At 44.1% G+C, this 24,477-nt stretch overlaps 1 protein-coding gene across 1 annotated transcript; it reads right to left on the bottom strand.

The window, feature by feature from the left end:
• Positions 1 to 1,297: 1,297 nt before the first annotated feature.
• SNCG (synuclein gamma) lies at positions 1,298 to 17,145 on the bottom strand. Its single transcript, XM_058810783.1, has 5 exons — positions 16,876 to 17,145; positions 11,915 to 11,956; positions 10,925 to 11,052; positions 2,706 to 2,774; positions 1,298 to 1,630 (listed from the first exon to the last, which is right to left on the bottom strand). The coding sequence occupies exons 1-5, from the start codon at positions 16,994 to 16,996 to the stop codon at positions 1,601 to 1,603; spliced, it is 390 nt and encodes a 129-aa protein (XP_058666766.1). The 5' UTR covers positions 16,997 to 17,145; the 3' UTR covers positions 1,298 to 1,600.
• Between the last annotated feature and the right edge of the window lie 7,332 nt (positions 17,146 to 24,477).

The raw sequence follows: 24,477 nt of genomic DNA, 5'->3' as shown, positions 1-24,477 counted from the left end.
GAGTTACAGCTCCTGCCTCCCACACATGCCCTACATAGTGAAAGCATTCACCTCCGAATTTTTGCAAAACACTTTTTTTGAAACACTTTTGTTTGTGTCCCCATAAAGCAAAGCTTTTGAGCTAAAGGTTTTTCTGTGTCTCTCTAGCGAGCACTGAGAATAGAATCCAGCCTCCTGCTGCTGGGTATGAGTAACTCTTTATGTCCTCTTACCTTGGCCTCAATTTTAGTGACTGTTTAATTGGCAGATACTTGCAGGACATCTGAAAAGAGTATGCACACATCAGATATATCTTCCTTTGAGGGTCCTTGTTACCTCTGCTAGGGCTCTTTTGTTCCCTTTCTGTGTTGAGATCAAAGACCCACTGGGATGGAAATCCTGTGGTCTCTGCAAGGCAATGCTTTACACATGCTGTTATGCCTGACAGAGGCTGCCAGCACACTTGCTAGATGCTTCCATGCCACAGCAAGTCTCTTCTACCTTCCATAGTCATCATTATTTAACAGCTTAATGAAGATTATTGGTCTGATTTTGAAGCAGTTTAAATCTCAACAGTTTACATTGGCTTCTCCTGGATTCGTGGGTGCTCTTCCTGCAGGTAAATAAAAGAACCCATTTTTATATCCATACCTACAGATGTGCTTTAAATGTAGCCCATTATTCACAGCCACGTTTTCCTGCTCTCTCCCCTGGTGAATGTGGAGGGTCTCAGCAGCTGATCTGTGCTGTAACCAACACCAGCTCCGTGTTCGTGCTGCACCAGGAGATTCTCCTTTGGCACCTGCCCTCACACTCACACATTTCACAGCAACCCTGCCTGTCCCTGCCAGCTGCAGTGCAGTTCTGACCAGGTCAGCTGGTGCCCATCACATTTCTTTAATTACCTTCTGGCAGCTTGTTAAATCCTGATGTCAGGAGAGCTTTCTGCTGCAAACAGAATAAACTGAGCTCAACATCCCTCTCAGATTCCTTTAAAAAGCCTCCTTTCATCCTGTATCACCCCCACATTCTCTCTTAAACATGGCAAGTATTTAAAAAGTGAAATATTTTTCAGCCCTGAGAGACAGAAACCCAGCCTACCTACCGTACTGTTTTCAGAAATACAATTTTTCATGATTCTTCATCTCTTACAACATGATTTAAGGCCTTTACAGCTTTGAGTATTCTAATACTGCACTTTTACAGGAAGAATGCATCAGTCGAGAAGGATCCACATCTAAAATGTGCAAACAAAACCGACAAGACAAAAAACTTGTTCAAACACTTTTTATTAGTTAAAAAAAAATTCCATAATGCCTAGAGATCCCAAGTGCCAGTGCATATGGATGCAAGACACAGATTTGTGAGTCCAACCAAAATATACAAAGCAACTGGGAGGCCAGGAGGGAGGTTGGGAAAGACACACAGCCCAGTACACACCTGCACGTTACTTACAAGTGAGGAGTCTGGCTTACATATATTGTATGACTGGTTTATGAGGCAAGTGCAAGACTACAGAGCTGAATGCAGTTAGTCTATGGACAGTGGGATTTTCCTGTTGTGGTGTCAGCTAATACTTCCATGTATGCTCTTGGAATGGTCTCTTTTGAGCAAGAATTCCCTAACTTGATGCATCACCTCCAGTTTCACCCTGTGAGAGAAGAAAAGTAAGAAAATAGGTAAATATTTGGAAAACATAAACAAATAAATTTGGGAGAAAAATCAATGCTGACAGTCACCATACAAAACCCCACAAAGAGCTAAAAGCAATGAAGACCATAGGTGATGCAGAAAATAAATGAACTATCCATTCCCTCTGGAAACCAGACACACTCCTGGTGTAACTCAGATCTCTGGGGAAAACAAGAGTGTGAATTCAAGTCCAGTTAATGTGGGGCCAGGCTCCACTGGCAGGAGTGTCCTGCTTTGTGCTCCTGCCTGACCCAGCCCTGCTGCAGCCATGCAGCCATTGGGATTGTGGGGCCCATTTCTGGGACTGGCAGTGGGGGGTGATGGCTGGAGGAAGGTGGGAGATGCAAGATGAGACTTTTGGGAGCTTTGGGGACCATGAAAACAGCCTGAGATTCAGAAAGGCTGAAAACTGTGAGGTTTGGGTGCATGCAGTACTGGTAGAAGGGTCAGACATAGGCCTTAACACTGAAATCGTAAAGGAAATACCACATGAGAAGCATTTGCCCCTATTGTCCATGTTGGATAAAAAGTCATCCTTGTTCAAGAGTTGAAATTGGCCCAGAGACAAATTTTTGACCCAGGGCTTCAAAAGGATGTTGCAGGTAGAACAGTTAAAAAAGCAAATGAACTAATTTAAATACAGAAAATCTGTAGAAAAACTTAACTTGATATCTAAATTTCTTCTAAAACATGGCTGCAAACAGGAAAAAGCTATTCCATGTGATGACAGAACCACAGGACAGCATTCACTTTAATATGTGCATTTACACCCCAAAATCAACCGAAATCAGGCAGCAGTTTGCAATCTGTCCATCTGTCACTCATGGGAAATTCCCAAGATAAGGAAATGACGAGAATGAGAAGAGGTTTTTGTCCAACAACTCAGCAAAGTGGGAACAGTGATGGGCTCCTTGCATGGCAGCTCCAGAACCCCAGGTGGCAAGGGGGACATTGTGCCAGGGGAAGCCAGTAGCCCGACAGAGGCAGGGGGTGGCACAGAGGGCCCGGGGCAGCGGGGATGTGGCAGCACTCACCTCTCCTGCTGGGGCCCCCTCTCCCTCCAGCCTGGGCTGCTCGGGCGGCTGCGGCGGTGCCAGGTCCTCCTGCCAAGTCACAAGCAACATGTTTGTCCCTGCTGCCACATGCAGAGTCATCACCCTCACCTCAGACAGGCTGAGTGACATGGGGGTGAGCATTACACACACAGGCAAATTAGCAGCTTGAATAGATGGCAGATACTGCTTGAAATTCATTTTTGTTGTGCAGATGGTTTGAGCATATATCTATGAAAAAACCAACTCAATTTCTTATGGCCTGGTTTAGGGTCTTTTTCATACAGAAAATCAGCTCTTTTTCTGTCATTGAGACCAAAGTTTTGACTCCATCAGTGTGAAGAAATTTGGGAGAAACAAATAAATTTATGGATAGCAAGGCTATACCCAGCCTTTCCCCACATTATCTTACCCTGAGCACTCATTGCACAGACTAAATTGAATCGAAGATATAGCAGTACTGTGGTGCTGGTAATGTCATGCTTCAGAAAAAATATCCTTATCAAAGAATAAGCCTTTCTTTTTGTTTGAGTCCAAGCATTTACTTAAGTATTTTGGGCTCTTCTACTTGCCTACATCTTTCAGCTACCTTCCTATTCACAGAAGAAGAGAAAATGTTGCATTACCAGATAGTTATGTTAAACACAATTTGGCCACATGGGAAGAGAAGACAAAATCCTGACCATATTGGATGCGCACAGGGGATGGACAGAAAGCAGAAATGCACCTGGGTGGAATCGGTGTGAGAGTAAGGTGAAGCAGAAATAGGAGGACCTCTGTAATTTTATTTGACTTCACCAGAGAACTCAACTAAAATTACAAAGCTTCTCTGTTTTCTTTGAGCACACATGCTCAGCAGCTTCCCTGAATGACTCTCTTCCCTCAGGACCACCATAGAGGGAACCAGACACACATATATTAAGGAAAGGAAAAGTCAATTTTGCATGGAAGGCAAAGTTATGAATTTCAATATTTTGGAAACACAAGGCCATTACTTTGCTTGGTGCTGCTGCTGATGCAATGCAAATCAATGTCCCTGCCAAACCTACTGTAAACAAAACTTTATGCTCCATGTGTTTAGGGTACTCTCTTTTCCTTTTCACACATGTCCTTACTTTCCTGTCCAGTCACAACTGTTCTCATCAGCAGGATAACATCCCTGCCATGCCTGCTGCTTTTTGAACTGAATTTGGGAAAAAAAGGCGATGTGAAGTAAAAAGGAAAAACAGATGGAGTTACATGGATACAAGGTACAGCCCGTGAAAATTTAATCTGGAAATTGAACTTCCCTGTGTGGCAGCAAGGGGAGCCAGGAGGTAGAAGCACTGCTTGTCCTACCTATGGGCTTCCTGTTCTCCATGCAAGCTACCGTAAAATCAATGCACTGGAGGCAGAAAACAGGCATTCCTCCATCTCCCTGCTGAGACCAGAGCTGATCAGTCTGTTTATGGAGAGCACCATGGGCTGCTGGTATCCCTAGATGAGAAGCACAGTGTGACCATCTTCTCCTAAGGAACGTGCTCTTAACTTGCATTGCAGTGTTGGCTGAAATGATTCTTGCTGCTACCAACTTGAGCTGTGTTAAGCAAGCCCAGGGAACCAAATGACATCAAACTGCACATCGTGGAAGCCAGTTTCTCCTGCAGGGAGACCTGCAGCTCCTCAGGAGAGGCCACTGCTCTGATGGAGCCGCTTGGTCACAGTGTTTCTGAGATGAGTCAGCTCTCCTGCTGCCAGCAAACAGCTCTCTACTCTGAATTTATGGACGCTCATCCAGCCTCAGGATCCAGCCTGCAGCTTTAAAGCATTTTACATTTGCATTTACATTATACTTTGTATATCTACACCTTATAACTCAACAGTGCACATTAGGCCAAAGCAGGTAAATAGCCTCAAATTGTATTTTGAAGATTTACAAACAGATTTTTGACTATTAGGTGGAAAGGAAAGAAACTTCCAATGGAAGCCATTGTCAATAGCTGCAAGAGCAGGCATTTCATAGTGTTTTGCAGGTGGAGTTACCAGCTGCTGTGTGAAATTGTGAAGGTCAATCAAAGGCAGCTGCCTAAAGTGCTGAGCTGCATTGGGAAAACTGGGGAACAGCTCACAGGAACACAAGGACCAATGCAGTGCACTCCATCTTTCCACAGGGTATGGGCACCTATTGTTCCTGTGGGAAGGGAGCCTGGCTCTGGTAGATGTGAAAGAGTCCTGGGAGAGGGACACCTTTCTCAGGACCACCCTAGGGATGCTGTATCCAAGAGCACGGGGTGGGCTGGAGAATCCCTGGTCAGCTATTGTGCTGCTTCTCACATCCCTCAGATTGTGCTCTCTGCCAAGACTGCTCCAGAAGGCTAAAAATCAACCATCTATTTTTAGAAAGGGAAGCAACTGAGTTTCTGGAGGGTGTTTCTAGGCTGTGTTGGAGGAACCAGCACAATAGCAGGATGAAGAGGTGTCAGGCTGTGTTAGGGATGGCGCTTCACAGCCTTTTTCTCACGCGCTTCCACCCTGCCCGGAACAGGGAGCAGGAGGTGAGGAAGGGCTGCATTCTTCAGCTGGGTGTTACCTGCCTGGGGATTTCAGGCACTGCTCAGGAAGACAACATCCAGGGCAGGACCATGTTGGGTAGGGGTCTCCACTTTGGACAGAGCCAGAAATTCCTGGGCACCAGCTCCAGCTATAACACTGACTCACAGAACAATGCTGGGCAAGAAACAAGGGGTGAAAACCCAACTTCCTTGGGGGGCAGAAAGAGTTTAGTCATTCCTGTCAGCGCTCATCTCCTCATCAAAAGGGGAAACATTTTCTCAGCTAAAGGCATGTTGAAACCATGAAACAATTAGTAATGCTCCACCTGCTCCTAAAGGGAGAGCCCAATATTTCCTCTCAGAAATTACATACTTTCTTAGAAAAAAATATTTTAAAAGGAAATAAAATTAAATATTTAGTTTGCTATGGGCTAGTTTCTTCTGGTTTTGGGTAGGCACTTGAATCTTTTTTTGCTAATGAAGAAAGAAAAGTGAAATACTTGAACATAACAGTTAAATGAAACACAAGACCTCAGAATTCTTTCCAAGAACAGTACATAAGTTTTTAAATATTTTGTGTGTTTAAAAATATATTTTATGTGGAATATATACACCACAGGAAATCTCCATATATAAAATACAATATTTCGCTAAGATTATGAAACAGAGGTACATGTTCAGCTATCACTAATTAAAAACTCAACAAATTAACCTGCCATTTATAAAAATATTCCTGTATAATAGTAAGGGATCTTAAATAGACACTACTATAGGCTTCTGGGTTCAGATATTTTAATAAGTTGTTTTAAAAACTGATTTTGAAAGCCCAGAAATAGTGGAAGAAATTAATTACAATTTAATTCCTCAGATTTCTCATTTTCACATGTTCTATGAAATTCCCCTTTTCAGCTCTTCAGCAACTGATTTGTCCACTGTCTGAGTTCAGATATGAAGTAGAACTTATATATTTTTGTCTATATTATCTTGTAGGCCACTGGGAGTTTTGTTGCTCTCCCCAAATATTCAGACACAAACAATCTTACTAAGATTATTGTCCTTATAGAACACAGAAAGCAGTCCAGATATTGGATGCTGGAATATACTCCTCAAATCTCAACAAATTCAGTGGCAAACAAGATTTCATCATCATCATTATTATTATTACTATTATTATTTTAAGGCTGAGAAGCCACAGAGGTTCACTGGCAGCCTAATGTGCTACAAATTCAAGGCCCTCAAAGGGACATCAGTTGCATAAGGTGGAGAGGCTCAGCCTCCTGTGGTGCTCCTGACCTTGGCTGGTGGAGCAAACACGATGCTGCCTGGCAGCATCCCCAAGCCACTCCCTAGGAGAGCCTCAGGCAGCCTGGCAGGTCCTGTGGACGAGCTGTCCTGGACAGGTTTCAGGCTCAGAGTGATGCCAACAGCTCTGACTAAGGGGTCAACCTTTGATTAAAGCGAGTGGACCCACCAACAGAACAGACAGAGGGGCATGCAGGATTCCTGTCTTACCCTACAAATCCAGGTAGTCTTTTGTGTTGGCTTTGTTTTTATCCAGCTCACAGCCAGGGGATTGCAGGGGTACAGCCTTGAGCCATGGAGAATATCCATGGTCTTGTAGGCTTTAAGGCTTCACCAGTGCCACTAACTCAACTATTTTGCATGGGAAAATGTCTGCCTGAATGCACTAATGAGACTGAGAGGGGAGCACAGAAAAAGTGCCTATAAGGCTGAGTGCCCCAATCCATGCTGCTTGTGCAGTCCCCTGTGCTCCACGACATGTGGAAGGATACCACTGGGATGCATCATTGCATCAACTAACTACAGGGAAGCTTGAATACAAAGGGGAACAAGTTTCAGCTATTTATTCTACCTAATTGTTGGGTGGTTTGGCTGTTGATTTCCCTGCTCCTCCTGCTTAGCAGCTCTGCCCTTGGTGCCTTCTCAGATGCCCTTGATTGTCTCTCCTTGTGGCACTTGCTCAGCCCAATGTAACTGGGACAGGAAGGTCACTCAGTTTCTGCTGCTAATTCCTTCTGTTCAACAGACTGCCTCTGCATCAGAGGCATTGCAGGGTGTAAGTGAAGGGAATTAAGGCCATGAAGAGCAGCCTTTCCCACTCAGGATGTGCATTGTTATGAAAGAGATGAGCCATGGCGTGGGTGCGGCCACGTGCGCCAGGTCAGGTGCACAGAAACACTGCGATCCAGAGAACGCGCCCAGCGGTTGCACATAACTGACAAATGCTCATTTAATTCATGGGCTGAAGTAAAAACCAGATCAGACCCAATTCAAAGTGACAGAGTCATGAACCGACAACTAAATCATAAAAACTGACAGGACAAATAGATCTAAAGGGAAGATTTGGATGGAAGGTGTAGGGAAGCATCAGTTACTGGGGAAATTGTTCCAAGCCCTGAGGGACATTCTGAGAGTGTGTGTACGTACATGGGCTTGTTCCAGCCACGTGGTGTCTGCATTGCAGTAAGCTCTGTGCTGTGTCATACAGACAAAGCATTAATCCTCCTCTAAGACAGGGATATTTAGTGGGTGATTATCTCACTGGAATCTCCTAATGTCCACCCCAGGGATGGGGATGGGTGCAAAGCCACAGACAGAACACATTACTGACTGGTTTCGTTCCTTTTTGTGTCAGAAAAATTGCAGAGGGTTTATAATCTCTTAATTTACAGATTTTTTAGCTGATACTTAAAAACTCCCCCAAATGAGTCAATTCTTTCTTGTACTCAGCAGTGACCAGGTCAGTGCCAAAGCCCTGTCAGGCAGTGCCAGCACAACTCAAGGTTGTTCTCATCTGCTTGGCACCCCTCCATAGGTGTAGGGTTACTTCAGGCCCATTTCCTTCTGAGTGCTCCCCCAAGGACAGTGAGGAACAGCAGCCTGCCAGGGTGCCCACATTTCAGTGCCTGCTGTGATGCAACAAAGGGCTGAATTCTTTCCCATGGCCAAAGTCACCATCTGATACACCTGTACCTCACGGCTATCCTGAGCAATACTTACCCCAAAACCCTTAGAGTACCCCCCTCTTTCCTAATGTGTGCCTGCCACTGATCCCAGCTGCCAAATGCACAGACTAAATGTCAACGAGCTCTCAGTAATTGATATTAATAGTGGCAATGGCCAGCATGTCTCCAGGGGACATGCCTTCTGGGCCACTGGAGTCCCCAGCCCTGAGTTCCCCCAAGCTCAGTGCCAGGCATTCACAGGTCCCCCTGGCACTTGGAACAGCCCTTCTATAGCAGGGAACAATACTGGAGATAGTTGAAAACCCAAATAAGATGTTGGCAAGTGCTCTGTGCAATTACAAAGAGGGAGGATAGTATGGAGCACAAACAAATCTCAGGATTGGATGCTCTCTCAAACTTCTGGCGCTGAAATGCTTGTGATTATTCCAGGACTGCAGGATTATAACAGTGGATATTCACTGTTTAAACATTTAAAAGCTGTACATTATCACTCTTAGTGTATCTCCAGTGGGTCTCCCTCATGCATTACAGTGCCTGCTGCTGCTATTGGCAGACTCTGGATGTATTTCCATTAGCAAATTGTGTAACATAATAGGAGCAGTTCTGGAGAAAAAACAGTCGGTGCTGAGAGCCCAGCACAACTCCTTATACTCCTTTCAGGGCCCTCCCTCTGGAGCAGCTTTGGCTCCATGGCAATTATCCATCAGCAGTGGGGATGGCCTCGATGTGCATGTGGAGTCCAATCTTCTGTGTCTAGCTGGATCTGAAAGGTGTCTAGCTACATGCTAAAGTATGGTGAGTATGAATAAAAGATTTGCACTCCTAAACTGAACTAATCCAGCAGAACAGATGAACCCTCTTTCACAGAAACAAATGTTTTTCCTGAATTTTTTTGTCCTGTGATTTTCCTTGTTTTTCTCCTCCTGTTTTCAGTCTGCTGCCTCAGCACCTCTGCTGTTTGGCATGACACTGTATCCAAAGCAGTTTCCTGGCTCCATTCAGTCTGCCCTTTGGCATGTGACACATCCTAATTTTTTAGTTCTTAATCAATCTCCATTTTAAGTCTAAGCAATTGGACAACAATGGAAGACATCAGAATGACAGTTCAGATGCTCTCTGAAAAACCTGCACTGGTTTAAACTCTGAAATTAGCTGTAAACTGTAGCTGTCAGTCTTTGAGGTGGGGTTCTCATTTAGGAGGAAAGGAGGACTGCTGCTGCTCAGTCCTTGCTGGAGGGGAGACAGCTTGCTATCTGCAGCAAGGGTTCCTACCATCAGCAAATTCCTCATTCTCCTGGGTCAACCACCCCACGGTCAGTCAAAAGGTAGGAAGGGAAATTCTGGCCCCATGGAATTAGGAATCACTGTTTGCACTCCTGCAGCCTAACTGCTGTTCCCAGTGGGAATAGAGATTAAATTTATCCCAAGGGCTTAGCAGAGCTCCTGTATCTGCCCTGTTCACATGCTTTCAGGAGGACATTTTGCGTCACTTGAAGCTGCTGTTCTCTTTTGTTAGGCTATTCTCTCAGGATTTATATGCTGTGTAGAAGTTTTGTTTCACATCACAATGTGTTTATGTGCAGGTCAGGAAATTAATCAGCCGACTATCTGAACAATTAAAACAATTTTGGCCAGCCTGGCTTCGCTTTGATTCTGGGTTTGGGTTTGCTATGACTCATAAAGCTCATGTGGCCATCAACAGCACTGGTCACACTCTCTGAAGAGGGGAAAGAGAAGGGCTTACCAAAGAGCTGCCAAATATTGGCCTCGTGCTGTTCATTACCAAAGCATCCTCTCTAATGATCAACACTGCCTTCATCTGAGGAACTGTTCTGCTCCTTCAAACTCCCTTTAATCCCCTCACTTGAAGCAGCCCCGTTCGTCAAATTAGGCTGGAGGACAGAAGATGCCTTGTCTGAACCTGGCTTAATCCCTACACAATTTGGGTCACACGGTCTTTTATCAATAAGCACTTGGTTGTTGTCAAACCAGCAGGAAGCAGAGCAGCAGGGTCAGGCTTTCTGCAGGAACCAGGCTGTGCCTGGCTTGCTGCTGCCCTCTTCTGCCTCCAGAGCTGCTGTGGGCAGGCCCAGCCTGTGCATCCCGCCAGCACCACACAGGGGCGAGGGCAAGTGCAGGCTGCCGTGCCTTCCCACTCTGCACATCCCTGAGCCCTGACTCAGGCCACACGCTCACTGCTGCCCACACACATTCCTACTCGAGTCCCTGGGGAAAATGCTTTTCTACATCCGTAAGAAAATGGAGAGCCAGACTGTTGCCAGCAGCGCCCACTGATGGGACAAGAGACAATAGGCACCAAGTGATTAATGGGTCTGTCTGAACAGAAGAAAACAATTCTCTTTTTCCTATGAGGGTAGTCAAACACTGGCACAGGTTGCCCAGGGATATTGTGGAGTCTACTTCCATGGAGATATTCAAAACCCATTGGGACAGTCCTCTCTCATTGGCCCTAAGGGGGTTGGACTGGATGATCTCAAGGTGTCTCTTTCAAACGAAATGATTCTGTGACTACATTAGGCATTATATGATAATATTAAGCATTATACAAAAGCAGATATTGCTGAAAATCTTTCATGAAATAAATAAAACCATCAACTGTAAATGTCTGCAGGTTAATCCAAAGGCTCTTCTGTCCTGCCCATCATAGAACAAACAAACACACCTTTTTTACAACTCCTGTAGTGGCCACGATGGTCTCTGCTCCTTCTACAGTCTTGTTTGCCACTGTGTTCACACTGGCTACTACAGCTTCTCCCACCACGTTGGCCTGCTCTTTGGTCTTCTCAGCAACTGCAGTTTCAACAAAAGCAGAAAAGTCAGCAAACTAGACACTGCCAGAAGGCTGCCAAATTCCCTGGGATGACAAATGATTGCATTGAAGTAAAAGAAGAAATTAGCCCTGGTGCAGTCCTTGTTTGGGTTTTTTAGATGAGATCACGTCTGAATTTAGATTGTGTATGTGAGGATTTTTGTCTGGCACAAAATGCTGCTTAGAGAGTAGCACTGCAGCCTGTCAGTCTTTGTGGGCAACCAGAGAATGAAAATTTCACTGCCAGATACTAAGGGACAACAGTGTAAATAAGGTATTTTGCATTGCAGACTGTGCATGACCTCTTCCAGGTTACTTTCTGTTTGATTTAATACCCCTCAGCAGAAAACAGCAATAGTTATGAAATTCTCCAGGCAAAGGATCCATTCATCTTCCTTCAGGACAGTCCACATAGCTGCTCCTCCTTGGAGTTGGGGTTACCCTAGAAGGGACCTTTAGGTCCCTAACTCTGCAACTGCCAGACAGGACCCTCCCAAAGACCACAGTTTTGGTGCAAGTAAATCCTCTCAGCGTGCTGGGCTGTGCACCTGACATTGTGAAATGTCTAAATAGCTGTGAATCATCCCAGTCTGCCAAGGAACCTGTGTTAGATTTTTTTTTCTGACCTACTCTACTGATTAAATATTTTCTCTGACCTGTGTCCACTGCAAATGCCAGACCCTGAACCATCACTCCTGGCAAGCAGCCTCTACTCATCAGTGGGAAGGTCAGGCAGATCAGTGGTGTCCCACAGAGACCTCCCACTTGGCAGGGGTGACAGCCTTCCCAAGAGGTCCAACAACCACCACAGGTTTCCACATCCCTCTTGGGCTGTGCTCTTACCTGAGGTCACACTTTGCACTACACCCTCCTTGGTCTTGGTGCCTGTGAAAGGAAACACAATCCATCAGTGCTGCCTGGAAATTACACCCTGACTTCTGGACACAGATGGTTTCCTGCTCTCAGGAAGTGCAGTGAGGAGCCAAGGTCCTGCTGGTACCTCCTGCTCAGACACAAACCATTTGTGGAGTCAGAAAAGAGACCAGCTTCCCTCCCCAGTAAAGCCAACGAGTATCTTTGTGTTGAGAGTTGGAGAGCTTCAACAGCAAATTCTCTGGAGATGCTTAGACCTGAAAAATCTTGATTATAAAAAATTGTTCCTTCAGTATTTCCAAAGTGAGCAGTTGAGTAGTGGTAAATCAACTTTAAGTTACTTGTAAAAATGACTGTAAATAAAATCGCCTGGCAACATCTCACCTACCTCACTCTTGCAGGACAAGAAGTCACATCCATGACTCTCCCCTGCCTTTCAGCAGGATACTTGGCTGCACTGGTCATTTAAACTCTCATTCTATACCACTAATAAAGACCCTGGAGAAACCTGAAACTGAATTTACAGAACCACCACCTACCTCCTACATACCTACTTACTGGATTCCCTGTTTGGTGCCTCAGCCTAGGCTGCAAGTGCCTGCTCCCAGCAATGCACAGAAAACAGATGGTTTTATCTCAAATTATGAAAATACACCATATGTGTGCTTACATTGTAATTTATCTCACTGTTCTCAATGCAGAAAAGCTAACAGGATGTGAAGGCATTCAGTTTGCAACACAAATAGCCCTGAGGAATAATTAATCTCTGTGATTTTCATCCATGCTTGAAGTGACAAGCTATATATCCTTTGTACTTGATATTGCTGCAGATAAGTTAAATCATATGGCACATGGGTAGCCCCCATGGTAATTAGGTGCTTTACACATTAAAAAAATAAGGAATCAAATTTATCTCTCCTGGAAGTTAAATAAACACAAGCCAAAATATTCCACTGGTCCCACTTTACTGTATATTGCAAATCATTGCACCTATACACAGCTTCTCTTCAGGTTTCCCATACTGATAGAACAGAAGGATTTCTACGGCCAACTATCAAAATGATAAAAATGGACAACAACCAGGCAGATTTTTGACTCCATGATAATGGAGCATCCACGGGTGGGGTGGGAGAAACCAGTTACAAACCACAGCTCATTCTCATTAACAGCCTGAGAAGCAGAACAGGTGCAGTGCCCTGATAACAACAGCCCAGCTCAGTGCTGTTTTGCCTGATACATGTTATACATTATTGAATGTAATTCTCAATTGTTGATTTATTTTGGTGGTTGCAACGCCTGCCTGGGGCAGAACAAAACTGTTCTATTACAATATGCCCTCAACATTTCATTCCACCCTCCCAAATGGTCTTAAAAGTCAAGAAATGAAATCTTTGTACCTTTAATTTGTTACTGCTGTAAGCTGAGTTCCTAGTGATGCACATGACACGTGCACTGCTGTGAACTGGATTTAATGATGGTGCCCACAATACACAAACATGTGCAGAAGCACAGCACTGAGCACAGCAGGTGCAAGTCTGAAGGCATGAATGTGAGCCCCTGAATGGGCCATACACAAGGTTCAATTCAGACACCATCCTGCTTCATTTTCCCTCCCAGCAGCATTCCAAGGAAAGACTGCCACAACATTGATTTGACATACACGGCTGTCTCATACCAGACTCAGATCCTCAAGCTTAGCCCTTTGCTGGTTTTTGGTCAAACAGCTGATAGGTAAGCACAGCACATGATTTGCTGTACCAGCCTTTCATGCCTTTGCAGTTTTGCAGTAAACACACTTAGTGAGACAAGAGCTGCAGTTTTGTATGTTTTTTGCCAGACTTTTAAGGTGACTATCTGGGCTCAATTCTTTTATGGGGAGGAGAAGTAAGCAGGTGCTATATTTGCAGACCAGATGGAGGGATGCAGCTAGAAGGAAAACATCTGAATCCATTTCATGACAGAAGCAATGTCATTGGGAAGAGTCACTGCCGCAGCCTGGGGAGAGCTCGCCTCACCCTCCCGGCCCAGCCACGCCCGATGACTCAGGCTCCCATCCATTATGCACCGCATGAAACCCGACCGACCTTCCGAGCGCTCCTGCCAGCAGCCCGCATCTGTTGAATCAGAAAGCAATCACCTGATGCTCAATCTCATTTCACTCATTAGTCCTTGCCTGCAGCTTATGTACCCAGAATTTAAAGTTCATGCATCCTGCCTCTTCTGAGTGCTGTGAGTCATCTGCAAGTGCTTTGGGACCGCCAGGGTGTGACCGAGGTGGTGGGGTGCTATGCCCTGGGAGAAGGTCTAGAGCAGAGAGAGATATTTTGATGTGCATTAAATCCTGCAGGAATCACTCAGTTTAAACATAGCTTGGTGTGTTGAGGCTTTCTGCAACACACAGTTGAAAACCCTTCTGGAAAATTACAAGTGCATTTTTTGCTGAGGCTTCCTGACCTATAGCATGAAACAGTGCTAATGACTCAATACTCTGGTGCAACTTTGCATTAAATTCATTAATTAACTTCAGCATCACTTACACCCCTATTCAAACCAAATTAAAAACCAGAGCCCACTGAACCATCTGCTGGGTCCACACTAACCATGCAGGGATCTCCTGACACTTTGGCACACTCAGAGGCTGTTGGAATTTGGAGAGCAGACGGTGATTTCACCAAGCACAAAGGCAACCCATGATACAGGATTCCTCCCTCTCCTTTCCTGCACTCTTTTCTCTACCCCATGGGTTCAGCAAGGGCAGGGGCACCACATTGCAGGCTTAGCACAGAAGGGAGGCATCAGCCTGGTATGGGCTGTGGGAGCTGAACCTGGATGGATCAGAGGGGGGACGAGGTGGCCACAGTGTCCCAGTGGCGCTGTTCACTCCAGACAGATGCCTCTGAGTGAGCATTATTTTCTTCTCCTGGGCAGCAGTAAGTGACTCACCAGACATGGTGGTTGTGCCCAGACATTTGGAATACTCCTCAGAGAATCAGCAATGAGTTAACACAAACCTGAGTAAAAGTCAGGGATCCACTTCATCCATCCTAGGCCCTGGGGATTTTGTTCTCTTTCCTGAAGTTCTCAAAAGACCCTTGAGGTTCAATACAGTATTATTCTCTCCTAGCATCCAAAAATTCAAGTGTCATCACCTAATGCTCTAGATGAAGCTGCTGGGATAGGGCTCTGCAAGGGAAGAAGCAAGGAAGGAACAGTTCAGGTCTCTGATTTACTGTTCATGTGGCACAGAGTGACAAAAGGCAGCGTGAACAATAGACTAATCACTCCAGTTTTAACCAATATACCACACCTCCACCTTCTCTGGCTATTAAAACAAAACCCCCATTTTCTGACCTAATTAGCATCTGGTCTTTATTTTTCCTGCCTGTGAAAGACTGAATTTTCCCTAAAGGGCTGAGCTTCCTAGCAGGAACTGAATCAGACCAAGGCAAAGCTCTGACTGGTGCGTGACAGGGCAGGAACCAGCAGTATACCAACAAACCAAACCAATAAAAGGAGAAAGCACTTAATCCTCACCTTGATCTTTATTTGATCCTCATTCAGAGATTAAGGTTTCAAGGATTTTAGTTTTAGGCTCATAGAAAACTTTATTGAAAAGATTACAATCTCCTAAAGAGACCTCTTGGCTCAACAACAAAAACCAGGTCACAGTATGGAGCTGTACAACGTGACTGAAAAGAGATGTGAGAAATTATGTATTAAAACTCTGAATAACCCCAGCACAGCTCAGATCTGGAAGCAGGTGCCACAATGTGACACCCACATGTGATATTTCTTAGACTGGTGTTTCACTTGCTGTAGTTAGTTTTGTTGTTTACTGGAATGCTGCTTACCTTTTTTTCTTGTGGGTCAGCTTCAAATTGAAGTGTGAACTGTTACATCCATTCATTTCCAGCATGTCAATAATTAAGTATTTAAGAATTCAAGATAAAAACATGATCAGACCTGCTACATACAAATTTTGTATTTAATTTGTAACATACAAATATATATCTGTAGCTATTGGCAATAGAGCAGTTTTAAATATAGTAGCTAAGTACAGCTGTGGATGTTGCAGTAGGATGGCAGGAAGAGCGTGCATGTAAACTTTCCTACAAAAAGAAACACTCCCACATCCAGCAAAAATAAAGAGCTGTGTGAAATGCAGTAATCAGCAGTGAGATAATCAGTCTTGGGAACCTAAGACTCTTTAGTTTGTATTATATGGAGTATCTGACCATCCAGCCATATAATTGCATGTGCTAGATAAGTGGAGATAGTGGGTTCCAAGGGTGACCTTGAAAGGGGAGGTTTCAGCCCATTAACTGTGAAAGAGGTCTCTAGGCAGGACATCAGGCACACTGTTTTCCAGATCCTATTCTTTGGGCAAAAGGAATTTGGGTGTTTTCTTGTAAAGCAAGATTAATGTGTGCATGGGCGACGAAAGAGGTCAGTGAACAGGAGAAGGATTCAGGACAAACCCATTTGTTTGTGGGGAAACAGATGCATCCTGCAACCCCCTCATACTAACACTGTTGGCTCCTCTCAGGGACCTCCTCAGTGAGTCCCTCCCAGCGTGGAGGTGAGGCAGAGACTGGCACTGCTTGTTTGCCTGGAGAGTGCCTGACTCACCCTGCAAACAATCACTGAACAGTCAAACAAACCTTTCACCTGGGCACCTGCTCCTTAACATCATTCTGTCTTCCCTGGAGTCATGGTTTCTATGTGTAACTTACAGTTGGGGAAACTGAGGCATGGGGAGGCTGTTGTACCCCAGGTTTATACAGCAATTTTGCTGAGCTCAGGATCTTATCCAGACTATCCTACTAGTCACTCCCGAGCTTCAGCCACAATATCATTTTCCCAGACTTTCTCAGAGACAATCTATGCAGCTTTTCATGCTCAAAAGTAGATCAAAACTAGTTCTCTCTTACCTACATACATTACCCCTTCTTTGGTCTTCTCTGCAGCCTCTGTCACTCCCTGCTTGGTCTTTTCTGCAGCAGCCACCACACCTTCTTTAGCAATGGAGAAACCTTTCTTAAAGACATCCATTCTTGTTGCTTGTTAGGGTATTATCTGGGATGATCTGAATGAGGGAGCAAAAGCAGCAAAAAGCACCTCAAGGCTGGGACTGCGAGATGCAGCCTTACCCTCGGCAGATCTCAGCTTCTCTGGCAGGCTCTGCCTTTGCTCTTCCTCCTGTGCTGGATGAAGGCAGTGTGGCAGAGCTCACAGCCTCGCTGGCTCTTATTGATGAAGTGTGCTGCAGTGTAGCCAATGCCCGCGCACAGCTGATACTGAAATATTAATGATACGGATCTGCTTGGGAGCTTTAACAAGGGAGGGGGAGAGGAGGACGATGACAGCGGTAGGTAAGGAGCTGTCTGGAGAATTTCCAGACAGAGAGAGCTTTTAAAATGTGCTGCAATGCTCTCAGTGAAGGATGGTCTCAGTGAAGAGGGAGACTTTAGCAGAAGAGCTGAGTTCCTGAAAGGGCATCTCCCCGAGGCTGCAGCAGGAGCCAAACACCAGGAGCTCTCCTGGGCCCCAGAGGGTGGAGAGCACGGAACGCTGACAGCAAACAAACAGGGTCAAGGTTTCTTGGTCTGGCAGTTACCAGAACCCAGCCTGCACAACATGGTAACAAGAACATTATTTCTAGTAAATCCTGAGAAAAAGGGAACCAGCTACGGCCTGGTGCTCAGGTGAAGCGAGCTTGAGGTCCCACCTGCTATGTTTTGTCAAGTGTGAAGTCATGCTGTATAAATTGTGGGGTTTGCTCAGCTGCATATCCCATTACAACAGTTCATTTCTGAAAAATCAGACGCCTGTTGGGGGAAATCCTGTTTCCAATTTGTTTCTCTGAGTTGCTGTAGACAGAGCCCTGCTCTGCCGCCGCAGAGTGAGACAACATCTCACACCAAACACCATCCCTCACGTCAGAGCCGGTGCTGCAGAGCACAGCAGGGTCAGAACAGCCAGCACAGACCTGGCTGGGGAAATCTTGCAGAGCATCCATCCAGCCTCAAGGCCTGGCTAGGAAAAAATACCAAAACATGATCATTAATCACAGTTGGATATTCTAATATACTTGCAGTTAAACTCAAGTTAAAGTGCTTTCTGAAGTAGATCCTAAGTGGCCTAAATCTGTTATTTCCTCAACAACAAAATGAAGTTCAGTGCTAGTTGTGAAAGCAAATGCTGGTGCAGCAAGGTGATTTTTTATTTATTTATTTTAATAGTGCCAGATGTGAAACTATGGAAGCCACATTGCATCAGCCTTTGAGCCAAAAGCATGACCTGCTTTGGCTGTTTTTCTGCACCAGGCAAACAGAATATGAAATTCAGAGGCTGAATTGCATTTTGGAAAGATAACCCACTACAACATCATGAAGTGCAATGGTCTGCAAGCCACTGCTGCCACAATTTATCAGCCTGGAAGTGTCAGATGGGCAATGACTACACAGAAAAAAGTCTGAACAAAAAATGTTGTATCTGTAGGTACATGCAGACATGTACACAAACAGTTCTTACTCTGGAACTAAGAATAATTCTTCAGTTTTTGGAAGTGTTTTTCTTCCCTCATACTGAAATTATTGAAAAGCTGTTGATCTGGGAAATAACATATACAGTTCTTAATCCTTTTCTCACAAATAAGTCTCCTTACTTATAAATGAAGAAAAAATTTCCATCTGAATATAAAGGAGCCAAATCTCTGTCAGACTAATGAATTTATCAATTGTTAATTTAAAAAAGTGCAGGAATCACAGGAAGGCCAGGACAGCATACCAATTATTATAGGAGCTCACATAGTTCCAGAATGCTGCAGCAAGAAGTGGAAAAGATTTTTCTTACCATCTGTCAAAATTCCCCCTAGGTGGTTGTTGCTATGGCTGGTGCTCCTTCCTGCTCCCAAGGTGCTCTCAGATTGAAGATATCTGCACCTTACTGTGCCATACAACAGTGGTTTAACCTTGCTGCTCCTGGAGCCAGTCACAAAACTGCCATTGATTTCACCAGGCACAGGCAAGAGTCTTGTTTTAACTGTATTTGTTTAAAAAAATGAATTGACCATCTTTGGGAATTGCTCCAGGGCCTATTTACTTTTTCACCATACTTTCAATGACCATTAAGCAGAGCACAGACATTCCCAGGGTTATGAGTTTTGCTGGTATTTTCAGGAGAACACCAAGGCTGATAAGGCTGAGTGGGAAGGGTATCTTGATTTCGTTCAGCCATTGTTCTGTCATTGTGATTTGTACAATTCAATTTTATGTATTTTCCATTGCTATAAAAGGTAATAAATACATGAAATATCAAGCCATCCTGGGATGTGAAACATGAATCACCACCAGACTGAATTAGCCAATACTAAAGTGGGATACTCCTTTCCTGCCTTCTCCTGTCCCAATGACCTTGGTAAGGGCTCACAAGACATATTTCAATGCTGTTGGATCCCTCCCAAGCAGCAGGCAGTTTGCACAGGCATTGTTTTACCTCGAAACCCTTTTAGGAAAACTCTGAACTCAAGACAACATCGTAGGCAACATATACAGGGCAAGCATCCACATTGGCTCCTCAATGTGTGCCACCTCCAGGTGACTGCAGGATCCTTCCACTAAAAGCAGAGGATCCAGTCCCAGTTTGTTGCCAATCCTACCTCAGACAAAACTAACAACAAGAGTTAACACAAGCTACCTTGGCTTTAACATTTTGCTAGGGACTTAACTTTCTGCCTGGTAAGGCAGAAATATCTTTATATCAGTAAGACATCAGCAGAGAAAGGCCTCCAGCAGGCAATTCAGAGACCCCAAGTTCCTGTCTCACCTCGCACAACCTCTTTTTCTCTGTTTTCTGCCTTGCAACACTAGGAGAAGCCAGTTAATCTACATCAGTGTAAACAAATCTGTAACTCAAAAACATTTGGCTGATCTGCATAATACCAAAAGAAAGCCTTGTTTTGACTTGGGCAAGGACAAACCACCCACTTGCTGTTCATTTAAAGTTTGAATTCTGACTGCTCAGACTTGGTTATTGAGCCTCTTGCTGGATAACAGCAGTTTCTTGAAACTTCCCCTGAAAGGAGCAGTTTCCCACCTCTCATGTGTCTCCACCTGTCCCTGGGTGTTGGTGGCTGACACCTGGAAGGAAGCAGGTCTGTGCAACATCTGCCAGCAATTCTGGAACTTGGGCAAGGAATTCTACCTTAAGTCTACCTACTCCCGAAGCACTGATCCAAGGCAAAGTAAAGAATGCAAAGCAGAAATCAACATTCCCTGTCCTCTACTGTCTTTTTTTTTTTTTTTTTTTTTTTGTGCCTGCAAGAGATTAAACAGGATTTTACTTAATTTGGCTCTCTTCCTTCTTGAATTTTCCCAGTTGGAAGCTACTCCATCCACAAAGGCTTAAGCTTGTCCTTTAACAATGAATTTATGCTGGAGGCTAACAGCTGACAAAGTAATTTTGCTGGATGAAAGAAATGTAATTTGGTCATATTCTATTAAAGTACTTAAATTGTATATGACGTTGTTTGAAAGACAGGTGAGGAAAGGAAAGACAGACTGCTTTTGTGGCTGGTAAATATCCTTTGTTGAGGAAGTTATTTTATGGACAATAATATTAACATTAACAGGATCTAACCTTGCTATATATAAACAGAAACCCTTCCTCTCTGTCTCCATTTATGAAAACTTCAAAATGCAGAAAGGAGAACTGACACAGATCTGTCATTTCCATGCCCTAACAAAAACAAGCAGTTGTCTGACATCCTATGGCAAACAGTTTAGGACTTGAATCCCTGCATGTATATTTGCATAGGTAATGAGCTAATTTCCTTAGCCAGGGAATGAATAAGCCAGGGCCAAGCCATTTTCCAGGAACACACACAGGGATGAGCCACATGCAGCGCACAGAGTGCTACCACTACAGCGATCTTCCGTGACTGATCTCGGCTGTCAAATACCACTGAGAGCTTTTGAGCAAACCATAAAAATACAGGCAGCAAGAATTCATCTTCTCCCTCTGATGGACACACCAGCAAAAGGAATTGCTCTCTAGCCCTGCAGTCCCCTCCTGACACTCTTCTCCCTGTGCTCTCTTCCTCCAGAGCAGCCGCACACGCATGAGCACGCATCAGCAGCAGGCAAGGGATGAGACAGCATTTTCCAGATCTAAATCCCAGTGCCTAATGAGAAGTTATCCCCTTGCTGTGCAGCTATCAACAAAACTGTCTTCCCAGACATAAAATCTTTTCAGTTATCCAGTCTGCTTCAGAGATTGGGAACTGGGATATAAGAATCTAAAGCAATGCCTGCTTTCCATCTTTTTTGGCTTTTTAAACATTTTTTCAAGGGTGTTTCTTTTATTTTTTTTCCTTTTAAATACACAGATTTATAATTTAAGTCTATAATTAAGAGCTTTACAGAGTAGGCAGTGAATCTGGAAAGACAGAAAATAAACAAACAAATTTATCAGATTCTATTTAGTGAAAACTGAATTTCTAAGGGCTGTTCCTCCAGAGACACGCTGACTGGAACAGCCAGAGTGTTTTCTTCCCAAGTACAGCCAAGCCATTTATCAGACAGGCCATTGATCAAACACATTGTTTGTCACTGTTTACTCCAAGCTTGCCCACCTCCCACCCATCTGCAGCTGCAGGGCTCTGACCCTAAACAAAAGGAAAGGGGCCAAGATGAGATTTTGTACCTTAAGCAGATTTCCCAGGAGATGGTGCTGGTATCTGAAGACTTGGTTGTGGAATTGCAAACAGGACACTGAATTCTTAGGGAGGGCAATATCAGGGGGGTTAAGAGCTGTGTTTAATGGAAGTGGTTAGAATTACCAGACAAGGCAAGAGCACTCCTGACACTTGCTGGAAAGATCCCAGGGCATAAGTGATCGATCCAGTGTAACTGGCAATATCAACTATTTAAAGGCTAGCTTGAAGTCTGAAGAAGTTTAAACAGTTTGAGGAACTGCTTCCTAGAAATACTTGGAGAACAAGCATTTCCATGAATAAGAGCACAGGGGGAAAAAAGTCACTGGTGACTAAGGATGAGGAGTGGAGGAACAGCATCTTTTGGCTAGCTGTTCTTAGAACCACTAAAAGCTTGTGAGAACCACCAGGACATCTCCAAAGATCCCCACACCACTATTAGTATAACAGCCCGTACTGAATGGGTTTTGAGGACACTTTTGGAGTAACACTTCACTATAACACTTCACAATACCACCTTCCAAATAATGTTCCAAACAATCTTTTAAATTGATTTAACTCACCCATGTTTTCATCAGATCAGTGCTACCCAGCTCTGTAAGGTACACCAACACCAAACGAGGCAACTGAAGAGTGACTAAATATCTACTGATGTTGGTGCACAGATGTCTTTCTCATCTAGAAAGTACCTCCTAGAAGACACTCACCTAAAAGCAAGGAGCAGGTTGTTACAGCAAATATATGTCTGTTTTCCCTGGTTCCATGCTGAGGCAACAGCTCACAAAAACAAAAGCAAACAAACAAAGCCCACAAAACGTGTATCTCGTTCCTGAGTAGGTACACTCCTCATACCCGTTCCTCCACAGATATAAAAGAAAACTTAGAGCTCATTCTGCCAGCAAATCTGATGTTTTGAACCAACAGTATAACCTGAATGTGTTATTCAGGTACCACAAACTATAACAGCTGTTACACAAAAATCTCAACTACTGTTCAATAAGGAAGTTCCTTTGAAAAATGAATGCCTTTCATACGTTCATGGCAGCATCCTGTGCTATGCCTATCACAAGGAAAGGGACTTCATCCCTTGCTCCATATTTACCATCTTTCATAACCACTACCAAAAAACCATTGTGCTAAATTATTAACCTTCAAATCTGTGCCTGCTGCACACACAGGGCAGCGCCATTACAAAGATACAGAGAACAGGTCCTTGCACCTGGAGGGGTAGCAGATGTTCTGAGCCAGGAGGATGGCAGAGAACCACTGTCCCATCACTTGGGAGGGATCACAACCATGAAGGATGACTTCAACTCCTGCAGCACCAAGTCACTTCTCTGCAAGTCAGGATCTCACTGCAGGTCAGGCTATAACCCTGTTGCTTGTTTTGTCTCATGTTTGCTTCAGTTCCTTCCTGATAATGGTCTTAATATGTAAACAAATATAATGCTTAGGTCACATCCAGTTACTTGTGAGAAAAGCACATTTCTATGTGAAACATGGCACATGAAATATTCACACATTGACATGTGTTACAGCAGGATGCACACAATTTGGAAATAAAAGCAGCAGGAAGGAACAGAGGGAAGTTGCTAAGTTTTTTCAGTCTTCAGTCCAGACCTTGTGATTTCATCTTCCTGGAGAAGTGACTGCTACAGCAAGGACAGGTTTTCCCTTAGAATTAGCAAAATCTCTCCCTGCCTGGCCCCATGCATTGCTGTCACTGCTCTCAGGCAGCAGTGTCTACCACAGGTCAGGAAGGGCACTTCTGTGGTTCTCTATGTTCTTCCATTAAGCATAAAATAGGGGCATCAGGAGAGGGGTGCAAATCCAGCCAGTGATAAAGAGATGCAAATTCACAGCCTCAAATAACAAGGCCGCCTAAAATCCTGGAGAGATTTTTCCTCTATTTTTAGGTGGTATTGGAACAAATCCATAAAAGCTTTACATTTAATGCTCTGCAAGACATACTGAACTTTGGGCTGATCATCTCATCATTCACACTGCAAGATGATCTAGCAGTCCTGCATTCCCACTTCTTTTTTCAGTTGGAGCATCATTCTACTTTACTTTATTCTTTAAAATGCCAGAGCACGTCACCCTGCAAGACAGAAAGAAGAAACACAGTTAATGAAAGCAACAAAACTAAAAGCAGCACCACCAGCAAAGCAAAATCAGTAAGAAAACTACATGCAACCTCCACAGTCTTTTTAAAAAAAATATTATTAGAATGTGGTGGCAGAGGTAGCTCTTGACAGCAGCTCTTGGCTAGTGGCTTTTCCTTTAATGCTAATTCAAAATACAAAAAAAATAATTAGGCCTGACACCCAGTGATGACAACCCAAACAGAAATTCTTAAAAATTAACCTGATCTCTCTGAAGGACAAGTTCATGAAAATATTCCATTTTGATGGGAACAGACTATGATTCACAGAGCTATTTTGCAAAGGTTGAAGAAGAATGGATGATTGTAGGCTCTTTTTTACTGTATATTTGCTCTGAGTCCCTCAATACCCACAATTTGTTCTACATGCCACAAATACCCTGCTGCTAAAGCCAAGGTATTTCAGCCTTTAAACTGTAGGAAAAACTTCCATGTGCAGCACTGGACCAAGCAGGTCTGTGACATTTTCTGGCAGTGTAATGAGAGTCTGTTAGAGCACTCAGTATTTTCTTTCTTTTCTCTTCCTTTCCTTTAAGCTAACATCCTTTTCCTGTGCCTGACGGAGAAGGCAGTTGATAAAAGCCGAGTTCCTGTTCACAGATAAGTTTAGAAGGCAGGCAAGCTCAGAAGTTCCTTGAATAAGCTATATTGCTA

This window comes from Ammospiza caudacuta, chromosome 9 (assembly GCF_027887145.1).
Source record: "Ammospiza caudacuta isolate bAmmCau1 chromosome 9, bAmmCau1.pri, whole genome shotgun sequence".
Classification (NCBI taxonomy): Eukaryota; Metazoa; Chordata; class Aves; order Passeriformes; family Passerellidae; genus Ammospiza; species Ammospiza caudacuta.
The sequence above is the reverse complement of the archived record's forward strand: the minus strand, read 5'-3'. Positions and strand labels throughout refer to the sequence as shown.

What these genes read in the sequence shown, in the direction of transcription:
- SNCG (XM_058810783.1), bottom strand. Translation starts at nt 16,996, where the DNA reads ATGGATGTCTTTAAGAAAGGTTTCTCCATTGCTAAAGAAGGTGTGGTG. An exon ending in AGTGCAAAGTGTGACCTCAG is followed by an intron (nt 11,053 to 11,914) that starts GTAAGAGCACAG and finishes TTGAAACTGCAG; the next exon opens with TTGCTGAGAAGACCAAAGAG. An exon ending in AGGGGGCCCCAGCAGGAGAG is followed by an intron (nt 1,631 to 2,705) that starts GTGAGTGCTGCC and finishes CTTCTCTCACAG; the next exon opens with GGTGAAACTGGAGGTGATGC.